Source organism: Phodopus roborovskii, unplaced genomic scaffold, assembly GCF_943737965.1.
Source record: "Phodopus roborovskii unplaced genomic scaffold, PHOROB, whole genome shotgun sequence".
NCBI lineage: Eukaryota > Metazoa > Chordata > Mammalia > Rodentia > Cricetidae > Phodopus > Phodopus roborovskii.
The window spans coordinates 18,399,507-18,426,042 of NW_026126540.1; the positions used below are offsets into that span (position 1 = coordinate 18,399,507).

The 26,536-nt window shown below is 38.5% G+C and overlaps 1 protein-coding gene across 3 annotated transcripts in view; it reads right to left on the minus strand.

Moving 5' to 3' along the window:
- Positions 1–26,536, minus strand: part of Arfip1 (ADP ribosylation factor interacting protein 1) — a 77,195-nt gene that overhangs the window by 29,911 nt on the left and 20,748 nt on the right. For 2 of the 3 annotated variants that reach the window (XM_051198747.1, XM_051198746.1), the window contains exons 2-5: positions 23,518–23,619; positions 10,191–10,299; positions 4,241–4,336; positions 2,798–2,910 (exon numbers count right to left, since the gene is read on the minus strand). In XM_051198747.1, the coding sequence (XP_051054704.1) occupies positions 2,798–2,910; positions 4,241–4,336; positions 10,191–10,299; positions 23,518–23,610 (411 nt within the window). In that variant the 5' untranslated portion in view covers positions 23,611–23,619. The remainder of the gene's footprint in view (positions 1–2,797; positions 2,911–4,240; positions 4,337–10,190; positions 10,300–23,517; positions 23,620–26,536) is intronic. The other variant, XM_051198748.1, reaches the window with a different exon arrangement.

Below are 26,536 nucleotides of genomic sequence, written 5' to 3' on the forward strand. Positions count from 1 at the left end.
AAAAAGAAGAAATCCACAGCACCAATTTACAGATAAAACAGTCATCAAGACAAAACACAGAAGGAAGCCTAAAGGGGAAATAGGCAGGGGAAATGGTCAGCCAATGAAGGAACGGGGCAACACCAACAAGAAAACCGTGCCGGAAAGTTGAACGACACTGGCTTAAAGGCAGAGGTGGGGAGAACGCTAACGGCAACTGCGTCAGAATTTAAAGAATGACTTTAAAATAGCATTTCATATTTAGGAAAGACGTCTCCTCTGAAAGCTTGAAACAGAGACTGTTTATGGGGGATGACAGGGTAAACAAAAAAAAAAAAAAAAAAAAAAAAGAGAGAGAGAGAGAGAGAGAGAGAGAGAAATATTTCTAACAGGGCAATATAGCAAGACCCTGCCTCAAAGAGGCAGGCAGCATGGACAGATAGACTAAAACAAACACACCACAAGGAGCTTCCACTTAAGGGCTTTAATCCATCTTCTTAAATCAATTTCCTTACTTTCATATGAAGAAGTAGTTGAATATTAGGCTAATAAACAAAGGCTAATGCCCTGATTTATTTATTTTTATTAGCCTGTTTTTGTTTCTTTTCCTAGTCTATACTAATATTTTTTGTGAAGATATTTTTGTTTTTTCTAAAGAATGAAGCTCAGTGTGGTATGAAAATTATGCAAGTGAAAGGAAGGGGAATTCCAAACAGCTGGCAAAACAACAGCCTCCCCCCCCCCCCCCACAGTTACAGAAGCATGAGAAGACAGATTACCTAAGGAGATTCCTGAGTAATTTGGGATGGATGGGATCTGCAGTCAAAAGCGGTAAGGTAATAAAGTCATAAGGCGGGTAAGGGCCATGCCATTTCTAAAGAACATGGGGATCTGTCGAGGAAGTTTAAAGTAAAAATGACCACAGCAGTCCAAAAGAGCTGGTTGGAAAGTTTTAACAATAGTGAAAGAGTAACAAAGATACTGACCAGGACTGTGAAAGCTGGAACAGAAAAAGTAAAAGAAAACAAAGGGAGTCCATAGTATTTAACGACTGATTAGATATATAGGACCAACAAGAAGGGATGAGGATTTGCAATTGATCAACAGTTGTGTTATGAGAGAACACAAAGGCAAGAAATAATACATCCCTATCCTTGAGAACAGAAGGGCAAGGACTTAGAAGGAACGCCCTGCGTGAGAAGAACTGAGAATGCATGCATCGCTTTTTACCAACTACCACCAGCATTTCTCAGGTGACATGATGACAAACTTATGGGAAGATCCATGTAGCAGATTTCAAAGCACTATTATCTCATTAAGGAAACTTTGGGGGCTAGAAAGATGGTTCAGTGGTTAAGAATACTTGTTGCTCTTGCAGAGGACATAGGTTCAGTTCCCAGCATCCACATGGTGGCTCATATCCATCCATCTATAACTCCAATTCCAGGAGATCTGATGTCCTCTCCTGACAGGCACACGGCACACACATGGTGCGCATATTTACATGCAGGAAAAACACTCATACACAAAAAATAAAATAAATAAATCTTAAAAACATTAAGGGAACTTGTTATAGAGTGCTGGCCTAGCATATACAAGTTGAATCCCCATACTGCAAGAAAGCTTGTACTTTTATAGTGGATTTCAGGGTGTATTTTAAAATTATTAATTGAAAGAATAACCTCGCCCTCTTTAGTCTTGGGAAGACATGTTAGAGAAAACTGCTGTGTGTAAAAATGCAGGCAGTTTTGACTTGGCAACCACTAGAGCCATAGCCAACTCAAAACTCAAAGCACTGTGGCTCATGCTATAGTTTGAGCTGTTGGGATTTTTATCTAAGTATTCCATGTCTTGTAGGTCTGACCCCTATTAAGATTCGAAAATGTTACTAAGTGAATTTGTGGCTTGGACATTTGTAATGTATCAAATGTGCTGTAGATTTAAAAATTGGCTTGTTTTACTGACATCATTAGGGAAATAATGCAAACAGCCATGATGAATTTATAAGCTAGTGCTGCCTATACAGTTAAGAATTACTACAAGAGGGCTGGAGAGATGGCTCAGCCATTACAGGCTAGGCTCACAACCAAAAATATAAGAATTACTACAAGATCACAGAATTTCCAACTTTGGAGAACTAGTATATTAAAACATATCAAGGAAAGGTCACCTTCAGGGACATGAGCCTGTAGTCCTGGTAACTCAGGAGGCTGAAGTCTGGGGACCCCTTGATCCCAGAAAGGGGAGCCCAGACAGGCCAACAAAATAGGACTGTGTCTCTTAAGAAGTAAATGAATTATCAAAAAAGGAAAGGGAGTACCACTACAGTAGTTTTATAAAGATATTCTAATAACTCGTGTGTGTCTGTCTGTCTGTGTGTGTGTGTGTGTGTGTGTGTGTGTGTGTGTGTGTGTGTGTGTCTGTCTGTCTGTCTGTCAAAACAGAGTCTCTATATGTAACCCTGACTGGCCTGGAAGTTGCAACAATTCTGCCTTAGCCTCCTAAGTGCTAAAATTATAGGCATGCATGAACACTGGTTTTCTTTTTGTTTTGTTTTGCTTTTTCTTTTAAATAAGTGTATTATTTGTCAGAGTTAAGTGTTTTATAAGTCTTTCAAAAATTTTTTGTACTAAATTTTAAATTATATATAAAGATAAATAATGAAACCAGTAATTTATTTCCAAATTGCATATTCATGTATAGACAGTATTAGTTTTCATATGTTTGTATAAGCATGATAAATATGATAATGGGAATAACACATATAAATAGAAAGTCCTAGAGACAGTTAGGGTAGAAATATTTAAAAATTACAAACCTTGTATGTGTTGAGACTCCATTTTCTAACAAGTTCTAGCTTTTCCATTGCAGGATTTTTAACTTCATCTGCGAGAATAACTGGCCCACCTTTTGTGTATGTTCTCTGGCCACCTGCAGGATCATAACAAAAGACAAAAGCACAGTCCGGATAAACCCAGGGCATGACAGGAAAAAATGAGACCTGATGCTAGTCAAACTGGACTATTTAAACATAAAAACATACAAAGGTTCCTACTGTGTGAAGGAATAGAGACTCTAGAACCATGCAGGATAATTCCCTAACCACTTACAAATATTTCTGTCCATTAAACAAACACTTGGTTGTCTCACTTTAAGAAACAAATTCTGTGGCAAATTTACCTTAAAAAACAAAAACAACAAAAGTCTGGCTGGTCTGGGGAGATTGCTTACTCTGTAAGGTGCCTGCTACACTGGCACTGGGACTCATGTTCAGATCCCTAGCACCCATGTAAAAAGCTGGGTGTGGAGGTGCAGGTTGGTAACGTCAGCACAGATGGTGGAGAGGGGCTTCCTGGAGCTCACTGGTCAGCCAGCCTTGCTTACTTGATAAGTTGCAGGCTCAGTGAAAGACACTGGCCTCAAAAGGTAAAGGCAGAGAGGGATGGTAACAGGCACCTAAGGTTGACAGTTGGACCACACATGCTCACATATATGTGCATGCACACATGCAAACACACACACATACATACACACACACCCCAAAAATCAGGGTGAGTATACATTTTCTTCCCCCTTCTTATTCCAACAGCCAGATTAGCTTTTAGTATAGCTTTAACGTAGATCTAAGAATCAGAGCAATGCAAAAATAAGCAAATAAAATGTTAATGCCATACAAGAAGAAATGTATGGTTTGCTTTTCTTTTGTGTCATGTTTTGATTCTGAGAGTCTCTTCTATGTGGCTCAAGTTAGCCTTGAATTCTTCAGCCTCAACTTTCCCAATGCTGATTATTACAGGCAAGCACCACTAAACCCAGCCTATTTTTCAGTATTTTGTGGCAATCTACAAACTATCTGTATGCTGAGGCTGACAAGAATAAGAATACAAAACCTTTTCACTTGACCCATTCTCAATAATAACATGACTGCTAAAGTCCCCTTTCTGTTTGCAAGGAGAGGTTAGAATCAAATAAGCGAACCTATACCAGCCAGAAAAAGAGAGAGAGAATGAATTAAAATAAATGTATTTTACTATGTTTTTAATATTTAAAACTCATTAAATTTCAAGTCTGAGATGCACCCATTTGCTTTGAAAAGACAGGCGATGGCTAGGAAGATGATTTCTCTTATTATTAGAGAAAGCAGCAGCAGCAGCAGTAACAGCCAGAGGAGCACACGCCTACAAACAGAGCGAGCAATTAAGAAACTGAGTTAGGTTGGCTTCAGCAGGAGAAAGGCCCATTCAATCAGTGCAGCGAATACCTGCAGGGACAGTTAGGTCACCTCCTTGTTGAGCGAGCTGACTAGCTGCAACCCTGCTGGGAGACAGAACAGATGGCAAAGGTGGCGCTGAGGGACCTGGAAAGGGCAGACATTGAACTGTGAGAATCCACTTCCTCCTCCATGTTAGACATTTTGAACAGAGACTGAGTAACAATTCCTTTTACATGGTCAAACACTGCAATTAGACTACAATTAATACGCTTGCTCCTGCGGGAAAGGACTAATAGTGAGAGATGCTACGGGCTGAGTTCTATATAAACCTGTCATTAGCCTATCAAAACCAAACAAACCACCTCTCTATGTACAAGAATTGGCAAGATCGTATCTAAACACGTTTCCCTGGAGTTTGGTGTTTTCAAAACCAAATCATATGAAAGTCCTGAACTTAAATGATTTATAGTTTCAGTATATATCTCATAACTTCCCAGTATATGCTCTGAGGCTTAAGGAATACTGAAGCATATTTTAATATTTTTTTACAAAACTGTAAATGAAGTTATGTCCTTCCTTCTTAAGAATTACAGTCTTCCTAGGAACTGTTGCCAAGTTTTCCCAGTCATAAACCGCGTATGATGCAGTGCAGACTACTGCTACTCATGCTTGGAATGCAGGGTGTCCACAGCAACCCAGGCATCCTGAGGCCTGTTGCAATGCAGACGCTCCGGCCCACTGCACCAGGAGCTGTGGTACCACAAGGTCCATGGTGAACTCTAGGCTCTGGGAACTTGTAGAGCTGGTGATGCCATGCTTCCCGACTCTCTCAGATCCACTGCTTCTCAGTGCAAATGCACTGCTGCTTTGAAGGCTTCTTGGGAGATTTGCAAACAGTCGGGTTTGAGAACAAGAGCAAAGAAAACAATTTTTAGGTAAGACACAACCGAGCTTTAAATTCTAATTCTGGGTATGAAATTCTGGTTCTGTCTACCACAAAGCGACAGGAACACTAAAAAGTAAAAAAATATTCTCTACCAGGCTGATGAGATGGCTCCGCAGGTAGGAGGAGCACTTGCTGCTAAGCCTGACAGCCTGAGTCTGGTCCCTGGAATCCATGTAGAAGTAGAAAGTGGATTCTCAGGAACTGTCCTCTGACTTCCACATGCATACATTGTAGCAGTTGCTCCCACAGAGGAATGCACACAAAACAAAGGCCATTTTTAAAAAAGGAATGCTACCTATCATTATTGTTAAGGCAACATATCAAGTTAAAGAGAATAGTCATTAAAAACATGAGAAATTCTTTCGTGTTTAGCTGTGAATATTTAATTTGTACATGTGTATCTCTGAGTGTCAACATGGTAAATTTGCATACATGCATGCATGGCAGCTGGAGGAGCATAACAGGTGTCCCACTCTACCACTCTTAGCTTTGCATCCTGAGACAGCTTAACTCTCTCACTGATCCTGAAGCCAGGCTGGCAGCCAGCAAACCCCAGTCATCTTGTTTCCACGTACCCTCCCCACATCTCCCCAGCACTGGAGTTACAGGCATAAGAAGCCATGTCTGGGCCTTTTCATGGGTGCTAGAGATCAAATTCAGATCCTCATGATGGCAAATAAGTGCTCTTACTTACTGAGCCATCTCTCCAGCTCTAGCTGAGACTATTTCAATGCCTACAATGAACTATTGTTTCAAGTACAATCTTCCCCAGTTTTCTGGGAAAAAAAAATTATATTAAATTCATTCATGACAGGGAGGAATCAATATCTACTTTACATATAATTAGCAAGAAGTATCCCACTCACACATAAAGTCCTGATGAAGACAGCCTTTAGTTGTAATAGTATGAAAACCTGTTTACATTGAATTCAAGCATATGACAGACCTAAATAGACGACCGCTATCATTTAAAGTACAGATATCTATCTCTTTAAATTTATTGGCCTTCAAAACTTAAAACCATACTGGCTGACAGAAATCAATTGGCCTGAATATGCAAATGAGGCTCAGGAGGTTAACAGTTTCATATGGGGAAGTTCACAATCTGCACCACAGGATCTCCACTATCAAATTAAACACAAAAGCTCCATCTACAAGTTACTTGCTGAGTTGAAAGACATTTCAATAGGCTATTCCAGTCTAAAAACCATGTTATACAAAGACCATATCTCTATTATCCAAGGCACAGGGTTCCCATCATAAGGAAGTAGTAAACACAAGGAAACAACAACTAGAGTTCCATGTCTGATGACAGAGCTCTATTGTTCTGATTATTACAATTTATTAACCTCTATAAGAAACGATATCACAACACAACATGACATGTGTATGATATATGTAGCAAATGATACAACTAAAATGGCAAATGATGGGGTGGGATTTCAGTTGTCTGCCTAAACTTCAAAAGTACCTTCCATTTTTCCATAGTTTCAGAACTATAAGCCTTGAGATTAATGTAGTTTAAATTAGCCCTTCAAACTAAATTTAGCTATCAAAAGTGCTCACTAATACCCACAAAAAACTTTTTAAGAATCCAAAATCTTAAAGCTGGACATGTCTGAGGTAGGATTGTGATTTTAGGCCAACCTGAACTACACCTACCTCTAAGCCCTCTTTCCCAAAAGAAAAAACCAGAAAACTTCAGGCTCTTGATAACTCACAAGTTTAGAGGAATTAGTCAATTTTTTCAACAGAAATCCAGGCAGATGCAACAAGTAGAACTTCCATTAAAAGAAAACTTGGGGACCAAGCATACATCCTTGTTAGGAGCTTAGATTTACTTTTGATGTGTGCTGTTACTGATTGTGCCACAGTTTTATTGTTGCCCAGGTTTCAATATTTGATGTTTTTAAGCTAAATTTAGGTATTTTTTTAACTTTAGGAACAAATGGAAAAGTACATTATTAATTATCTTATAGTAACTGTTCAATTAATAAAAAGTCTGTATCAAGTAATGTTTCAGCCTTTTGTCCAGAAAGCTAACAATGGCCTAATCCCTCTAACCACTCTCCCTCAGATTTACTTCCTAAGTTTCCAGCAGCATGTCATTCCTTCCCATGTCATTCTATTATCTATACATCTTAAAACAAACACCCTTAAGACAACTGAGTCTTTCTCGTGAGTGCTGGACTAATGCAAATACACACAATTCTCTTATGAATGAATACACTGACCAATAATGCACTTTAGGGTAAAATAAATTTTATAAACTCAGTCCAGAGAGATAAATTACTCCCATTAGCACAAAACAGACTTGTCATTTGAGTATTAGAGTATATTTACAAGCAAGTGAAACTAGCTGGCATTTTAATGTTCATATACTACAAATTATAATAGCCATTTTAGTTCAATTACTCTAAATCCTGTTACTTAAAGGGGGAAAGATTAAATCAAATATCAGACAAATAATTTCATTAAAAATAATTAAAATATCTAAATAGTACACTTGTTTCTTGTGGTGAGAAACTGAACAGAGCCATTGTGTTTTATGTGAGTTCCAGAGGGATGGCAGCTAGGGTTTGAAGCAAGCTTCTGTAAATAGTCAGGGATTATTATCTAAGTTGCTCTTCTGGAAGGATTCACAGAGCCTTTGCAAGGCTTGGTCTCCAGACATACCTTGTAAACCAGGAGGTCTCATGTGACTTAGAGCTGCTCAGGTGGTGGTTCCTTTGGACAACTCCAAGATGGAGAGGAGGTTTTGGTATGTGGAAACTGACTTGCTAAAAAGTATCTTTTGGGTAACAATAAAGAGGCTTCTGCAAATGTACTAGTTGAGTTCATGAGAGCTATTCCACCTGCTGCTGTTGCTAACCCATAAAACACCCCAAGTGTCTCTCTTACCCACAAGCATAACTCAAAACATCATGTTGACATTTAAAATTTGAAATTGGGGCTAGGATGTAGCCTAACAGTAGAGCACTTGCCTAATATGTACAAGGTCCTGAGTTCAACTCCCAGTGCCACAAAAAATTAATAAATTAAATTAGTAAGTCATGATTAGTTAAAAAAAAATGGTGTCAAATTATGTAAGGTAAGCCAATAAGCAATCATAATTTTAGGCATTTAGCCAACTCTTTCAAAGTTGAAGAATCCTGCATGAAAATGCTACTCTTGAGAATGAAGCCGAGATTGCATTTGCCTGTCTTTGTACCGCTTTGCTTTTTAAAACACAGGTGGAAGGAAAAACAGCATCACTGAGCAGATCATTTACTCCCCAGCTTACAGTTCAGAATGCAATACTGGATCACCCAAAAGGTCTTTTTCAAAGACCCATATAGCAAAGAATATATTCAAAATCTAAACTGCCCTTGAAAAGAGCTAGCCAATAATGCAATAAAAGATAGATTAATGTTATCTGCAAGAGATTTAAGTACTGCCAAGGCAAGGAGATCTAATGTATCAACCACAACACATTAAAATATTAATACAGTTCATACTGAATATTAACTATAGCTACTTAATTGCAGCTCTAGAACCAATGTTTGGTGGTTTTCTTATACTCATTAAAAAAAAAAAAATTTCTCAGGGAACATCACAGAAAGAGATGGGTAAGGACCAGGGTAAACAGTATCTTCTGGATAGGACAGGGTCGCTGCATTCATGAACTCTGTTGCCCTACACAAGACCTAAGCAGCCAACATTTCGGCACAAAGGGAAGGGGCTCATAGGCTCTAACCCCTAGCTTTGGACAGTTGATGCTGGGGAAGGGGCAGTCCAAATTTTCCAGACCATGGGCCCTGGTAGATGGACCATGAACCAGTGGATGGCTCCACACCCATGTGTATACAGGCAACACATTCTGGACTAAGTGTTTTTGTTCATCTTGTTTGTTTTTTATAAAAGGGAAGTTGGGAGAGAGTGAAGGGGATCTGGGACAAGTCAGGATAAGGAATAAGGGGAGAATATAAAAATATATTTTATGCATGTATGAAATATCAAAAAAAATTAACGAAAGTATTACACTACAAACCCACTGAAAAGGTTCTAGGCAAGGCTATGAACAAAAGATTCTCCCTTTGAGTTAAATACAGAGATATGTATCTGCATATACACATGGATATACACTTGCTTCTCAGATTGTGTGCAGGAAAGGGCTGTGGCAGGTCTAATTGCCTGTCCTTAAAAGACAAGACTGTTTACAAGACTGGCCTTTGTCCAGATCCTGGGAAGCTGACTTTAAAAAATTCCCTCCAGAAGGCTTGGGCCCAGGGCCTAAACTGTTCATACAAACAGTGTAGTTACGGTTGAGTGTCTACAGACTTCTGTTAAGTCTAGAATATCGATGGTGCTCACAAGAAGTCTGTGTGGAGTCCTAATAGGAACCATGTACACTAAGTGCTCAATGAGCTTCCCCCAGTAGCCACACTTTAGGCATGTTGCCACAACTCAAAATGAAAGCGCAAAGCAGCCCCTCCGCATGGCACTGGGAGACCCGTGAAGATGTTGCCTTACTGACTGCTTGCAGTTGTCCTTGTAATCAAGCACAATGTGAGTACTGGCTGAGACTAAGCGACAAGGTAATCTTGGAGATCTCTTATGTGGCGGGCACATTAGTTCTTTCGAAATCTGTAATATGTACTTATGTAAATCGATAATTACAATTTTTGTGATTACAACCTAAAATTATCTAAGTTCACCTCGTAATAACTTTACGGCTTGATTTCACAATATTTAAAAGTTACTATTAAAAAGTGTTCCTTAAGTAGTAACCTGAAATAAGGGGGGTGTGCATGAGTGGTAGGGCATGTGCCTAGTGTCTGAGGCATGGACTGCATCCTGAAATGCTAAGCAGTAAAATTATACATACTGATATACTCATAAGCAGATTGGTGAGACGATTCTTAAAATTAACTGAAGAGAAAGATGAGTTTGTTTATGATCACTTTTCATCACAGAATTAAAGAGTTAACTCTTGTCTTCTTTAATAGAAGTGGCACTTGGTGAAGCTCTCCTCCTCTACTTCAGTCATCTTTACAGTATGTGGGTTCTTACCTTGGGATGCTCCTGCTTCAATAACCCCCTCTTTGGTACCATCAAAGCCATGAGATGTAATTTGAGTTTCTGACAGTCCAAGTCCAGATGGTAACGAACGCTTCAAATCCTTAGTAACATTTGGATAAAAGAAAAAAACTTAGTAAAAGATCTCACATCACATAATATTTCATATTGTGCCTTTAACTACATTTTATGATATTTTTTCTCTTTCTACAGATCATCCGTAAATTGACATGGCATTCTGTGATGATCAAATACAGCAAGATTTGCTATTAGGAGGTACAATGTATGCCAAATACAACATACCTTTACACTGATCACAGTTTAAGGTATCAGGACATGGAAGGTTGGAGAGATGGTAATGAGAGTAAAGCAGGATGCATCTCAGTCTAATAAAGACCTTTGTAGAAGAGGAGGCAGGAAACTCTAGGCAGTCATTATCATGCTATTGTCAAAGCAGGGAGGGCAGCAAGGAAGTTTCTGGGGCCAATGCAGCTTAAAGTCTCCACTGAGAGATGGGGAAGCAGGAATTAGAAGAAGGCCAGATAAAATACGAAGTTTAATCCTAATTGAATTAAAAAGTGAGTTCTGAATAGCAGATGTGCTTGATTTGGTGAAAGAACTACTTTAAGAATATTAATTTGGGACACATGTAAGGGCAGCTTAAAAGAGCTAGAAGCTGAAATCAAGACCAATAATAAGCTAGATATCATTATATTTCATCTGAGGCAAACCTAAAGTTAGAAACGTAGAATCTCCTTCCTGCAAAAATGAGATTCAAGAATAATTAAAATTAAAATGTGTGATGAATATCTGTTACATGTTCAGTATCACAGTAAGTGGATTATCTGATCTATACAATTGGCATTACAGACCATTTAGAAGTTAATTTTCATGAACACAAGACAGACAGGATGTAAGTCAGTGGTAAACACATAGCCGATTTACAGCAACTCTATCTACTCTGCTACTGGAATATAAATACTTTATAACAGGTTAGTGACATTTATGACAACATGATTTGAAGACAGATTTTGAATGCTTGATGAAGATCTTTCTGAATCCTGAGATCCCTCTAGCCCTTAAATGCATCCATTAAATTTTTCTTGCTCAAGGCATCAGCAATCCTCAACTCATTTTTAAAATCGTCCCACTGTTACCAATGTAGAACTTGGCAAAATACACAAAGTGGCAAAAATATAATAAATATGACCAAGTTTATCATCCTTACACTTCTGGGGAAAAGCATTTGCTCCAAACCTATTTTGAGAACTACAAACATTTCCTGAGGCTAGACTTCTATGGAACAGTCTCTGATTTAAAATAATTTTAATTTAGAAACAGGACTTTGCTACTCTACCCCATGTTGCCTTGAACCTGCAACCTTCTACTTCAGTCTCTGGAGAGCTGCAGCTATACCTGTGTCACTATATCTGGCTTAGCACACAGGATTTGTAATTAATACACAGGACTGGAAGCCATTCCTTCCTAGGGATATTCCTGCTTTAATGCTACTTATGGTTATCCTTTTATTCTTTGCTAAACCATTTTAGTAATAAAAATATTTTAAAAATCTTTGTTTGTTTTTGAGACAGGGTTTCTCTATGAAACAGCCATCGTTGTCCTGGAACTCACTTTGTAGACCACGTTGGCCTTGAGCCAGTGATCCACTGGCCTCTGTCACTGCCAGGCTAAAATTCATTTTTAAGATTTCCCTGCTGGGCGGTGGTGGTGCATGCCTTTAATCCCAGCACTCTGTGAGTTCGAGGCCAGCCCGGTCTACAGAGCTAGTTCAACTAGGACTGTTACACAGAAAAACCCTGTCTCAAAAAACAAACAAAAAAAGATTTTTCCCCAGATCCTTTCTTCCTAAGAACAGAAAACTAAGTATGTCTTTTTAAATAGCATCTGTAGGCTGTATATAAAGCTAAACTTCCCCCTTACTGCAATAAGTGACTGTATGCTTTACTTTTAAGGCATCTCTGTTTAGTTTTGAAAAACTCTGTTCTGCTTTTCCAACCTTAAATCTGCAACTTTCTAGCTAGACCAGTTACTGAGTGATTTATCACAACACATGAAGTGGAGGGAGCATGTCTGGGAACAGCTTCTTAATCTTACAGTTTTCAACCTTGGCATTTCACCACACTAGTGTCTTCACTGGTATTATAGCAAGGTGTGTCTCAAGTGATTTGTTACTAGTAGTGACTAAAACAAAACATTTATCAGCTTCTGTGTGAAGAATATTTATATTGTGGTAGGGCCAAGGTTATTTCTGCATTACAATATGCTTTCTAGACTGACAGATGCGGGCAGAATCGCAAAAAGAAAACAAAACTGTTTAGCCCTGTTAGGAGTTAGTTCTGATACCAAGTGCATTCATTACTCAAATAATAATAATAATAATAATAATAATAATAATAATAATAATAATAATAGCAATAAGTTTGATGCAATGGCTGTAACATGTGCTCTGAGGTCTGGTCAGGTAATCCTGAGCTGGGAACCTGGCTTAGTCACTTAATGACCATGTGATCCCAGGCAGCTTCTCTAACTGGTTGAGTTTCTTCATTATAAAATAGATATAATTGAGGGTTAATAATGCTTACTTCACAGACAACACACAAAGAGCACATAGGACAATATCATCTTGTATTAATTTATAACCTGAACTCTGTTGAAGGTTTGAAGTGGGATCAATAGAAGATTATATATGTTTCATATAATTTAGGATGAGTGATTTTTACTTTAGGAATGACAAAGACAGTAGAAGACACCAGAGTCATTAGTGCATCTCCTTATCATTCCCACAAACATGGAATTATAAGCACTCATCCTTGACCCATCGTTAAGTAATACACTTAACAATGCCATCTTAATTATATTAGGCCATGCCTGTATTTTTAAAACTACCATATAATTAACTTCTAATATTCACTGGCTCTACATAAGATACCTACAAAGAGTTTTAACGTCTGAGAACTTCAAGTTTTAAAATGTTACATACTAGATGGGTACAGTGGCACATACTTGTTAAACCCAGCTATTTGGGAGTCAGAAACAGGGCACACTTGAGCCCAGGAGTTTGATAGCAAGAACATACCTCAAAGATAAAGACAATAAATGAAAGTACACATTTAGAATATAAATGATAATATATGTAACAGAAACTACCTATGAATACAAAAATATAAGAAAAGTCAGTCTTTAAAGGGTTAGGAGTTCACTTTATACTAAAAATAAGAAATGTATAGAGAGCAAACAAAAGAAGAGGCCAGTAGGCGGATTTCAATAAAAGTAACTTAGTTCAGTAGTAACAGGGATTCTGCCGTAAACAGATGTTTCCAAAATGAACAGGAAAGATGAAGTGGTCTTGCAGTCACTGAAGACTTCTGAAGACTCTTAAAAGCCAGAAGCCTACATATTCCTAAGAATACCAGTCTGCAGAGCGGAAGAGACTCAAGCCCCTGAGTCTTGTTATACCTGCTGTATATCAAATCCAAACCAAAGAAGAAAGTGACAAGTCTCTTGTGTGGCAGAAGAAAAACATAAGCACCAATTTCCAATTGAAATCACCTCTGAGGTACATGTGAGGTCTATGAATGCTTCCTACAGTGACAGGTCAGTGATAAACCAAATACCTGCTCTCTACCTCCCCATCCTTCTCTCTCAGAACTGGGGACAGAAACCAGGGCCTTGCATATGCGAGACACAAACTGCCACTGAGCTATACCTCTATATATGTCTTAGAAATCCTTTCTTTATATTTTCCCTTTACCCACAAAATATATGATTAAAATTTTAAGACTCAGAACTCACTTTTTTATTTATGATAATTTTCTGCTATTTTAACAACCCTATTTAATCTGGCACAAGTCATCCTGCTTTGCCCACTTCATTTCCACAGTCTCCCTATTTTTTTTTTATGGATATCACCTTGCATAAGTCATAACAACTTTTTAGACACATTTTTGAGTGCAGATAGGCTCACCTATTACTCTCTGCTTTCTGACAGTAGACAGTAAACACTGTGACCAGATGCCTCAAGACTCTGCTGCCATGACTTCTCTGAGCTGACAGACTGTGCCCTCAAACTGTGAGCCAAAATAAACACTTCCTTCCTAGGAGAAGGTCCTAATATGAGTAGTATACAACTTGTACACAGGTACACTGGGACAGCTGAACTTTCCTGAAGAACATTAGCCATGTGAATCATTGCCTTAAAAATAAACATGGTGCAAATCCTTCCAAAGAAATAGTACAGTAGAGTGCTAGGTATAAGGTGAAGTAGTAAAACACTAATTAGACTCGATAAATAGCTCTGATTACATACACCTTAATTGATGGGAATGCCATCTACCTTATTACTAATGGCCTCCAGCCTGACAATGTTAGTACTTCATGGTGGTCAGGGTTTCTTGACTCAACAAGCAACACTCCTTCAAGAAGCAAAGCTCTTGTTATTATATAAAAAAGCACATCTGAACTGAAGTGGTGGAAAACTCCGATGGCACAAAACAATTGGGGGTACAAGAGTACAATGGATAACTTGTGAGATAATACTCAAAAGTCTGAGTGTGTCAACGTGTCTATTTGGGGGGGGGTGTTATATTTCCAAAAGTAATACAGTATAGCCTCACAGTGTACAAGACTTTCAAATGTGCCTTCTTCACATAATTTGTCAGGTTTTTTTTTTTTTTTTTTGGTCTGTGCTCAGTTTATACAGTACTGTATAGTTTAGTAACTTGCTAAATGCATGCTACTGTATTTATTACTTTGTAATGTATTTTACAAAGTATAGTTCAGAAATAATTAGTTCATCACTAAGTTCCCACTTTATATTTTTCTGTTACTGACATTCAATTCAAACCTTAAAATGGCTTAAGTCTCTACTGAAACTACAGATCAATACTTAAGTATTTAATACACTTAAAAAGTTTTCAATTAGCTTATAAGAAATGTGACACTTTAACAAAAACTTCAAATAAGGTTCATATGTACTTTTAGTACGTTTTAAATTATACAAAATCAGACACAAAGCTATGAAGGAGTGTTCATTTTAAACCATGGGAACTTGTCTCTATTTTGCTTATTTAGTACTGCTTAGAAAATGAAAGAATGTACATTTTTTAAAGTTTACGGTGTGTGTGTGTGTTGGGGGTGCCTGTGGAAGCCAGGAGACACCTAGGAGCCCTTAAAGCTGTAGTTACAAGCATCTGTGAGCTGCTGACATGGATGCTAGAACCCAAACTTTAGTCCTCACTATAAAGCAGCAAGAGCTCCTAAGAGCCGAGCCATTTCTTCAATCTCAAAATGAAATTTAAAACCTAAATTCACAATTTGAAACTTGGCACAGCCATCTATTTTTTGAACACAAAATAGGCAACCAATGTTTTAAAAAGCACACCCTCGATGACGTGCATGAGCAGAGCTGCAGAAGAATCGATTGTCCCTTCTCGTCCTGCTAAAAGGGGAAATATTAATGAGGGAATATTTCTCAGCCAACATAGTACACAAGGATCCTTCAAGAATTTTACAAACTATAGCAGCTCCTTCTCTTGTCTCCTTACACTATATTCTGCTTTCTACCTGTCTATCTTTAAACAATCTGGCATTCGTCAATGGTTCCACTTTCTCTACCAGCCTAGGTCTTACCTCTCTTGTCTTGGTGACTATTCTCGTGTTCCTTGTCTCTTGTCCTGTCAGCCCTGCAATGGAATCTTTACACTGTAGTGAGAAACAACTGTCTTTGCCCTCCCCCCTCCACGACCCGACCCTCTGTTTTCACAGGTCTAACTAAACATCCATAGAGTGACCTTGAACTTGCTAAGGAGCCCAGGCTCACTTCCAAGTCATGATCCTCCTGCCTCTGTCTCCCCAGTACTGGGATCTAAGGTATGTACTACCATGTTCAGCTCACATACAACTTTCTAAAATATGAATCTGGTTGAGATAACCCATTTTATACCTCTGTGTGGTTCTGCATTGCCTTTTACAGAAGTTAGTCTCTTAACTTGGCTGTAGGATGCTGTAGGGTCTTATCTCTCTGTGTAATTTCTCACACTTTATGCCTCTACCCCCAGTACACACACAGTCTCTACTCTGGCCACATGACCTGCCAATCCTATGGTCTTTATAACCGCTTCCAATTCCTTATTGGAGCTTCTCCTTGTCCTTCTTTATCTGTCTAGCTTAGCTTTCAGCTCTCAGTTTGATCAGCAATTTCTTGGGCAATATTTCCTCCAACCACGTATCAGCATCCTTTATTTGACCAAATCTATCATTTTTCCACACATTATTTAAAACAACAACAACAAAGATGACATATCCACAAAAGCAAACAGCCCAAGCAGCTCAACTTAGACTGCAAGATGCAGTCAATCTGAATGTACTGCCCCCCCCCCCAGGGCTAGAAGCCTTATTTCTAGGCCAGCTCTAACAAAGCAAGCATTCACTCATAAAACATTTACTGAACACCTCTGCTACACACCTAGTGTTTTTTGAATAAGGATTCTTGCCCTTCACTGCAATTACAGCCACTCACATAGGCTTCTGGAACAGCTATGTAATGCTAGTAATTCCATCTGGGCATCAAGGGTCCCCCCACCAGTTGTAAAATAGTGAGAGCCAACGAGCTCTAAGAAGTTTCTACTGAGCTAGCATTCTGTAATTTAAGTTCTGAAGATCCTAGACTGTAACTCCCCTAGATTGAAAGGGAAACTTTTATAGTTTAGTATATGTCATTTTCTAAAGAGTTCAGAGATGAGAAGCATGTAAACTATGTGTTTTTGTTTTTGACATTCCACGGGAAAAGTTCTATTTCAGCTATATGAGGAAATTCTCTTGACAGTTTACAAGAAGCTTCAACTGTGTGTAACTCATGTTTGCTTCTCTTTAATTCAAGGTACAATTTACAAATGTCCAGTCACTATTTAACAAACATGATAACAACAGTATCATATTTCATTTTTGCTTTCTATTTTGTTGTTTACTGTTGTTTTTGAGACAGAGTTTCATGTTGTCCAGGCTAGCCTTGAACTTACTATGTAGCAGAGAATGACCCTGACCCTCTGGCTTCTACCCCTAAACTGAGATTAGCAGGTTTATACAACTTCATGCAGTTGCTGTTCAAAGAGTAATCTGAGTTCTCTGAAAATTAAACTTTAAAGAAGAAAACTTATTTTACTTAGGAAAAAAATAGTGTCTTTACTGAGAGGCAGAGGAGGCACCTGAGATACTACAATTACTGTTGCCCCATCTCTAGAGGTACTTACACGTGAGTCAGGAATTATGGTGCTGGCAAAGGGATTTCTAATATGAGCACTTCCGTTATAATCTCTACAGTGCGTGAATGTGGGGGATGGTCTCTCAGAGAAGGTCAAAGAAGTCAGATTAAAAAACACATCTACAGTGAGAAACAAAAGCACCAACGTTGATAATATTTTTAGACTTTCATTGCTTGTGCCACAGTGACACCAGCTGGCCAAACAAATCATTGCAACTCAGTAAATTACCACTGAGTTCAGATGAGACTTTATTATAATAAGTTCAAAGTGACATGGCTACTATATTAAAGGCACTACAAGTTTCTAAATGAACAGACATGAAGGAACTAGTATCTATGTATCTCTGAAATCTCTTTTAAGGAATCCAGACACGAGAATGTTTTACTATTCTATAAATATCTATAGTCTAAAACCAGTCAATATATCTGACACTTTATAAAATTTTATCTTTATTAAAAGATTTGAGGTTAAACACAATTTCCTGTTAATTAACTAAGAAAATTAAATGAGAAAGTAATTAGTATTTTGGTTAACATATGTCTGATAGATCTTGAGTATAAATATACCAGAAACAGTCAAAAGATGCTTTTGAAATATTGTTTCCACTCTTGAGGAAAGGCACACAATGAAGGTTAATTTTAATTAAAGGATCTCAAATATGTAAGAGGCCCATCATCTTAGGGTTTCTATTGCTATGAAGAGACACCATGACCACATCAAGTCTTATAAGAAAACACTGAATTGGGGTGCCTGCTTACAGCTTCAGAGGTTCAGTCCATTATCACCAGTAGTAGAGGACTGGCCTGGCATACTCGCTCTGGGTTTCACCCATAGCACAAGAAAGAAAGAAAGGGCGATGGTGGAGGAATAAAGACAGGAAACAAAGTTTACTTGGGTGCTTTGCTCATTTTTTAATTGGGTTGTCTACTATTGATATATTTTGGATATTAACTAAATTGAATACATGGTCTGTATCTTTTTTTCCATCCCACAAGTTTTCTTTTCATTCTCGTTACTGTTTCCTTTGCTTTGCAGAAATTTGAGTTTTCTAGAGCTCTGTTTATTTCTGCTTTCAAGGTCATACCAGAAAACTCATAGCTAACTCTCTTCATGCTTCCTTCTAGAGACTTTATACTGTCAGGTAGAGAGTCTTCAGTCCATCATGAGTTAATTTCCACGTAAGATAGATTTGATTTCATTGCTCACTTTGCTTGTTTGTTTTGTTCTAGACAGTCTGACTCTATAACCCAGGCTGACTTTCAACTTGCAGCAATCGTCCCAGCTCGGCCTTCCAAGCACTAAGATTACAGGCATGAACTTTTGCAACAAGCTTCATTTCCCACAGGCATAAAAAAAGCCTTTTAAGCAAATGGCCTGGAGAAATTATATAATATTAATTCAGAAGGAGGGAAACAAACCATGACTTCTACTTCACATAACATTCAAAGTTAAAGTTAATTCCAGATAAACCACACACTTAAGCATGAGAAGCAAAATACAACTCATAAAGGAAAGTTTGTTCATACTAGATTTCTTAAATGGAACACCAAAGAAAAGATTGATAAATTGGACTTACTAAAATTACCAACTTCTGTTAAGATTGAATGGGATGACTACAAGCTTGAGGTCAACCTGGCCTGTATTCAGCAACCTTGTTCATTAAAAAATACCATTAGGGTGAATATGACCAAAAACATTGTATTTACATATGAAATTGTCCAATGAAAGCCACTGTTTTGTAAAAGCAATATATAACACTTAAAAAAAAAAAAACAAAAAACAAAAGATACCACTGACAGAGTACAAAAGCCTGTGGTGGAAGGAAGCTATCATCCATAAAATGTACATCCAAAGAGGGAGCTTACACCCAGAGCACAAATTTCTACAAATTACTTAGAAAAAGGTCCACACCTAGAAAAGTCATTTCACAAAAGACAATATCCAAATGGTGAGTGCAACTGCTCAACATCATTAATCATCAGAGGAAGACATAATAGGTTATCATTTTACCTCAATAAGAATGGCTAACGTGGAATTGTACATCAAATACCAAGAACTAGCTCGGATGCTGAAAACTACTGCTCTCATTCATTGCTAGTGAAACTGTCGACCGGCCCGCTGCTCACACACTTGTGGGCTCATGACCTGCGCACTTCATCTGTTTCCCCAGTTGACTACACACAACAAAGACCTGTACAGGAGTGGGAAAGGCGGCTGCGCTCACAATGGAAGGGAGCTGTACTCACAATGGACAAAATACTGCTATAAGCAACAACACAAACGAGTCTCAAGATGTCTAGTGATAATCCACTGATAATAAAAGGGACAGTGAAAAGCAGTCCATGCTTGGCATGCTTACACATCTTGCATTTGGGGGACTGAGGGAGGGCAGTCACAAGTTTGAGGCCAATCTAGGCTACATAAGACCACCCTGTCTCAAAACAACAAACAAACTAAATAAATAAATAGAGCAATCTAGACAGATTTATATTAGTGGTGGTCACCCTGGAAAGGAGAAGACATACTGCCTAGCAACAGGCAATAAGGTCATGGTCTGAGTTCCTGGGAATATTCTGGATCTTTACTCAGTGGCGGTTTCATAGAGCTGTACACTTCACACTGGTGCTTTGTCCTGGGTATAAGCCATACTCTAATAACAACGACTTTTAAGAATAGGCTGAATGAAGGCAGTGACCTTTTCTTCCAACACTAAACCTAAATTCCCACCCCAATCCCCAGAGATAAGTGTTTCTCTGTGTTACCCTGGCTGTCCTAGAACTCACTCTGTAGACCAAGCTGGTCTCAAACTCTGGCTCCTGAGTGCTGGGATTAAAGTCATACAACACCACCACCCAGCTCTAACTCAATTTTTTTATTTTACTTTTTGTACCGGTGATGGAATTCAAGGACTCCACCACTGAGGTAACTCCTAACATACTTTGTATATAGTGCACTTTTATTGCATACAGGTCTTCAGCTTTCATTATAATTCTGTTGTTTGTTTGAGACAGAATCTTACTCTGTAGCCCTGGCTAACCTATAACTTAATATGAACATAAGCTAGTCTAGAACTTGCAGCAATCCTCCTGCATCGCCTCCCAAGTGCTGAGATGGTCTACCTTCAGATAGTCTTTCAGGATTATCAATTCTCTGATGGAATTCTTTTCATTACTATATTTCCATTGCCTTGTGTGGTACACAGGAGTTACTTAATAAATATTCACAGAATAGATGTGCTAAAGCAACTATCAAAATTTAGAAGGAAATGATTAAAATCTTGGTACATTGAGCATGTTAACTAACATAACTTTTAAGTAATTGGTAGCAGATGATGACAGTAACTTCAGTTTCCTTTTTGGACAGGTTGATCTTGGAGGTAAAGGATTGCATCGTATGCTCAGAATTTGAGTCTTCCTTCAATTACCCTATTTTGGACTACACATGCTCAGAAGCCAAATTAAAGTACTTGAAGTTAAAATAAGTAACTAGTGTAAATAAATGTAGTCTGCCCCTGGGGAAAACTATGCTGCCAAGATAGTAGTCTTAAAAGTGAGGCTTCTGAAAAGCATGAATGGCTTTTCTCAGGAGACTGGGTTAATTCTCTCAAGAACACATGTTGTTATAGGCTTTGTCTCCTCCTCCCTCCCACATGTGTTCATATTTACCTTTCACAGATGTCCTGTCCCCATGTGATGTCAGGTTATAGCATGATGCAGCCACCTGATCTTGAACTTCTCTGCCTCTAAAACTGTGAATTACATAAACCTCTTTTCTTTATAAAATAGTCATTCTCAAGTATTGTGTCCTGGCAACAACAAACACTAAGACAACCACAGAGAAGAGACCTACCTAAAATAGAAGTGAGTTCCTCCCAATCAGAAGTGAGTTTCTCCCCAGTCTTACAGACACTGAGCAATATGTGAAGACTCATCTACTCATTGGAAAAGAAAGGCACCACTAGCGGGTAGCAGGAAGAGGTCAAGGCTGCACTAATCAATCTAGAAAGCACAGGCTCCACAAGAGAATTAGCTGGCATGGGCTGAGAGTCCTGAACTAAAATACCATTAAAAGATTTCACTCTTAACTGGAAAGTTGAAGCCTATCTGAGCTAAAATAATTTAACAACTTTTTAACCACTAGTTTTCTGCACACGCACAAACACACACACACACACACACATACACACACAGAGAGAGAGAGGGGGGGGAGAGAAAGAGAGAGAAACCTGGGCATGCTGGTGTGTGCATTTAATCCCAGAACTCAGGAGGCAGACACAAGCATATCTCTATGAGTTCAAAGCGAGCTTGGTCTACATAGTGAGACCTTGTTTAAAAAAACAACAAGCCTAAGGAAACAAAACTACCTTTTCAAGACCACAAAAGCCATTTTAGTTAAAGTCACACATTTGTATCAAATGTCATTAGTGAATGTTTAGTCCAAAAAATAACAAGTATCACTTTCGTTTAAGGCCTTACAAGGCATATTACTCATCTCACTATTAATAACCTAAACACAGTAAATATTTTTATTATAGAAACAGAAAACACTCTCAAGGTTATATACTGTTAGAAATGACATAGCTAAAATTTGAACCCAGGTTATTTCCAATCTCATATTCCTTTGAAATGCATTAAACTGAATTCCAAATTTGGAGGCAGAACAAAATTAAATGCACAAGGCTATGGTTGTAGCTCAGGGGTAGAGTGTATGCTAAGCATTCACAAGGCCCCAGGTTCAATCCCAGCACACACCTACAAAAAAATACACCTCAAGTTTTGGTTTCTTTCTGAATCAATTATGCTCCGGTGGTTTGAATGAGACACGTCCCTCATGGCCCATGTATTTGAACACTTGGTTCCCAGCTGATGATGCCGCTCTTCAAGGAGGCAGAGCCTCACTGGAGGAAGTGTACCACTGGGGATGGGGTTTTCAGGGTTCATAGCCTCACCGAATTTCCTGTTCTCAATTCCTGCTTCCTGTGTGTGGACAGAAATCTGATCAGCTAGCTTCCTGCTCCTACCTCTATGTCACGACTGCCTACCTACTATGGCCTCTCTTTCTGGAACCATTGCCAAAATGGCCCCTCATCCATAAGCCACTTTTAGTTATGGTACTAAAAAAAAAAAAAAAAAAAAATAAGTAAAGTAACTAAAACAACAGCAAAGTCAAGAACAGCTACTTAGGAAATATGCACTTTTAAAAAAAACATTAGATGATGCTAAATTTTAAAAGGATATATCAATATTTATAAATCAAATTTAAAAGCATAAAATACTACTCTAGCATTTTTCTTATGAAAAGTAAAAAAGCTATATAAAACTATATGTCAAAATTATAAGATATACTGCCATTCTGGTTAAAGACATAAAAATTTAGTTAATAATTTTGTTTGTTTGTTTGTTGCCTATTACTTAAACAGCAAAGCTTATGGCCCTGGAGCCATAGCAAATCAATGTCACAGCCTACCCAGTATTTCTTATAACACACCTCAAATTATTGGCAAAACTTGTCATGATTCTTTGCTTTAATAGAAAGCAAAAGTGTAAATATTTAGGCATTATGCTGGCCTGCCCCTGTCACCTGGCAGAATGCACTCAGGCAGTACTCTGGTCAGCCCAGGGTTCCATGGTTTTTGTAGTCTGCACACAGGTGCAAAGGACCCCTTTAAAAGACAGACCCCGCCCACTTATGCTCTCTTTTGCTTTTTGCTCCTTGCTGTCTTTCTGGCTCTGCCCCCCCCACCTCTCCTCCCCTCCACACCCCTTCCCTTCTCTTCTGTTCCCGGTGTCTCCATGTCTCTTTTCCCTTTTCCCTCATTCCCCCTTCTAAATAAACTTCTCACTTAGCTCTGTCTGCCTGGTGTGTTATTCACTCTGCCTTGGCCACCCTCACCTGCTATGGAACCTGCTAGGCTCTCCCACGAGGTCCTTACCTTGGGACCCCACACGGGGCACACCCCACCCCACCCCCTTTCTCCAACTTTAACTTAGAACTTTAACAAAGGAACAACATTATAAAGGAACAACAAAAAGTGTTCTTACCCTATGGTGGGCATGTTCATGGGAGTCATCAATTTCTCCATTACTAGTTACTGGAATTTCTGCTGCAGAATTTTTGGGAGACTCTTGAGCCATGTCAGACTCCTAAATTAAAAAAAAAAAAAAAAATTACAATTAAAGGGAAAAGAAAAAGTCATACCGATACCAAACTATAAAAGGCACATTTTAAATGACTGTATTCACACATACTTATTACCTACTGGTCTGATATTTTAATAACTTGACATATTACCTATATGTTTTGTGTAGTATGTATGTATGTATGTATGTATGTATGTATCTGTGTGTATTCAACATGATGACAATACAATTAAAAAAAAAAAAACTCACCTGGCTGCTTTCATTGCACTCAATTTAAATTCCTTGATTTAAAGAGAAGTCACACATGACAAAGGCCAGGGGGGCATCGTCTTTGCCCCTCAGAATTGTGATAGACTACCACTCATAATGGAAGAAATACTACAGAAAGTCATGCTTGGTGTATAACTTATACACAGAGGGTCTACCTGTCCTATTTAATGGGCTTCAAAGTGAGCTTCTGTCTACAGGAAGAGGTTTTGTTTGTTTGTTTGTTTGTTTGTTTGTTTGTCTTCAAGACAGGGTTTCTCTGAGTAACAGCCTTGGATGTCCTGGAATTCTCTCTATAGACCAGCCTGGCCTTGAACTTTGCCTCCGGAGTACTGGGATTAAAGGTGTGCACTACCACACTCTGCCTCAAAAAGTTTTAATATAACAAAAAGTTTTAAATATGTACAACAGAACATTATAGCTCTAAATGCAAAATAAGTTAAAACCATACTCCTTAATTTTATAACCATACTAAGTATACTTTTTTTCAGAAAACAATAAAAGAACATCAATTGTTTCTGTTAAACATTTGTGCTTCAGTAATGATTTTAGTTTTCTGACAAATTAATGTGAGAAATTCATATTAAAAAAATCTTCAAATTACTTTCTCCAACTCTAAGCTTTTAAAACCTCATACTAAACAAAGTTTACTCAGTTTGCCAAAGAGGACCACTGATCTTTCCGTCTCCATTTTTAGTCAATGCTGTCTTTAAAGGTGTTACATATGCCTTAAGTTTTAAAACTATAGCCACTAAAATAATAGCACTGAAGTTAAGTATTTGTCAAAGAGAAAATCAGTAACTCCCAATGTACACGAGTTTTAAAGCTGACACCTGAATCTAGCTACTGTCCAGCCACACTGTAATTACCAAAACCACAACGAATAAGTAATTATAAATGTGTGTATACATGTATGTTTAAGCTACAGGCTTGAATAAAAAAAAACTACACTTAAGAAATTCAATAGCAAGACTCCAGGTTTGATAACTAACACTGAAACAAAAATCCATTGAGCCTCCTCTGGAAGAATTGTGTTTTGTTTTTAAGAGATTTTAAAAACTACTGGGCTCTTGCTGCAAGGGTCCCATTCTCTAGGACATCACCAACCTGAAAGAGTTCCATTCCCTATCCGCCATTGTCAAGGTGGATGGAGGAAGCCTGACCCAAATGAATGGGAGACTCCATGACAACAGTCTTAAGGATCCAGCAGCCTCTTTCCACCTACAACTAGTTCCTCATTTCTCTCATTTCTCACCAAGGAGAATGGTTTCTTCCAAGTATCTGCTCTCCTACTTCCCCATAAGTACACAGCAGCATCCATCACCTACAGCTGACCAGTGCCTGTTAAGAGCACAGACATCCTCAAGCAATAACCAATCTAAAGACAAAATGTGGAACGACCCATCTTCTGACTCTAAGGCTGTCTGGCCCCCTTACACAGTGGAAAAAGCATTCCTGTTCTTTGATGATCAAATGGTCTTAATGGTGATCCAAAACTCATAAATACCACCCAAGGGTCCAAACTTCCTGCTGTCTCCCAACCTGTAGCAGCACAGTTTCCTTTCCCCAAATTGGCATGAGCAGAACTACTCAAAGAGACAATGGCCCTCATACTCAGACTGTACTTTGAAGTGTGCATCTGCAATTATGGCATGGTAGGGTGTCAAGCCCGAGATCCTCTTATTACCACAGCTACCAGAAACTGCGAGGGATCACTTAGTCAATAAATGATGTTTTATACAGAAAGAGAACAGAAAAGTCCATCTGCCTGTCTTATCTCCATCTTCATGTATATTTGTATACACACACACACACACACACACACACACACACACACACAGAGCACACATGGAATCTCAAATACAAATTTGGACTATCTCCTTGATTTTTAGCTAGGAACATGTAGAAAGAGCTGGCCTTTTTAAGCTAGTAGAAATTTAAGGAAAAGGTTAGGAGAATCCAGGAAATAACTTATCTAGTAAGGGAATCCATTTTTATCTATCTACATCTCCAACTCTTTTGCTTTACTGGGATGAACAGACACAAAGGAGCTCAACCAAAGAGAAAAGATCTAAATAGAAAAATCACCACCAAGAAATGGTTTGTAATGCCTGACCAATTGAGAAAATTACCCACTAAAACACAGGAAATAATACAAAACAGACTAGACTCTCCATAGCCCAATGCTCCTATCTCAGGCACTGTCCTATTGCTGTGAAGAGACACCATGACCCAGGCAACTGGGGCTTGCTTATACAGTCTCAGAGGGTTAGTCTGTTACCATCATGGCAGGGAGCACAGCTGCACACAGGCAGGCAGGATGCTGGAGAAGTAGCGGAGATACTGATCCACAGGCAGAAAGAGAGACACTGGGACTGGCTTGGGACCTCAAAGCCCACCCTCAGTGACATACTTCCTCCAACAAGACCACACCTCCTAATTCTTCTAATCCTTTCAAACAGTATCACTCCCTGGTGACCAACCTTTCAAATACAAGAGCCTATGGGGGCCCGCCCATCCTTATTCAAACCTCAATAGCTCCCAATGTCTAGAATACAAGCCAAAGCATAAAATAAACCAAGAAAGTGGATTATATCCCCAAGGAAATTCCAATCTAGTCTGATGCTGAAACTAGAGAAGATCTAGAAGCTAT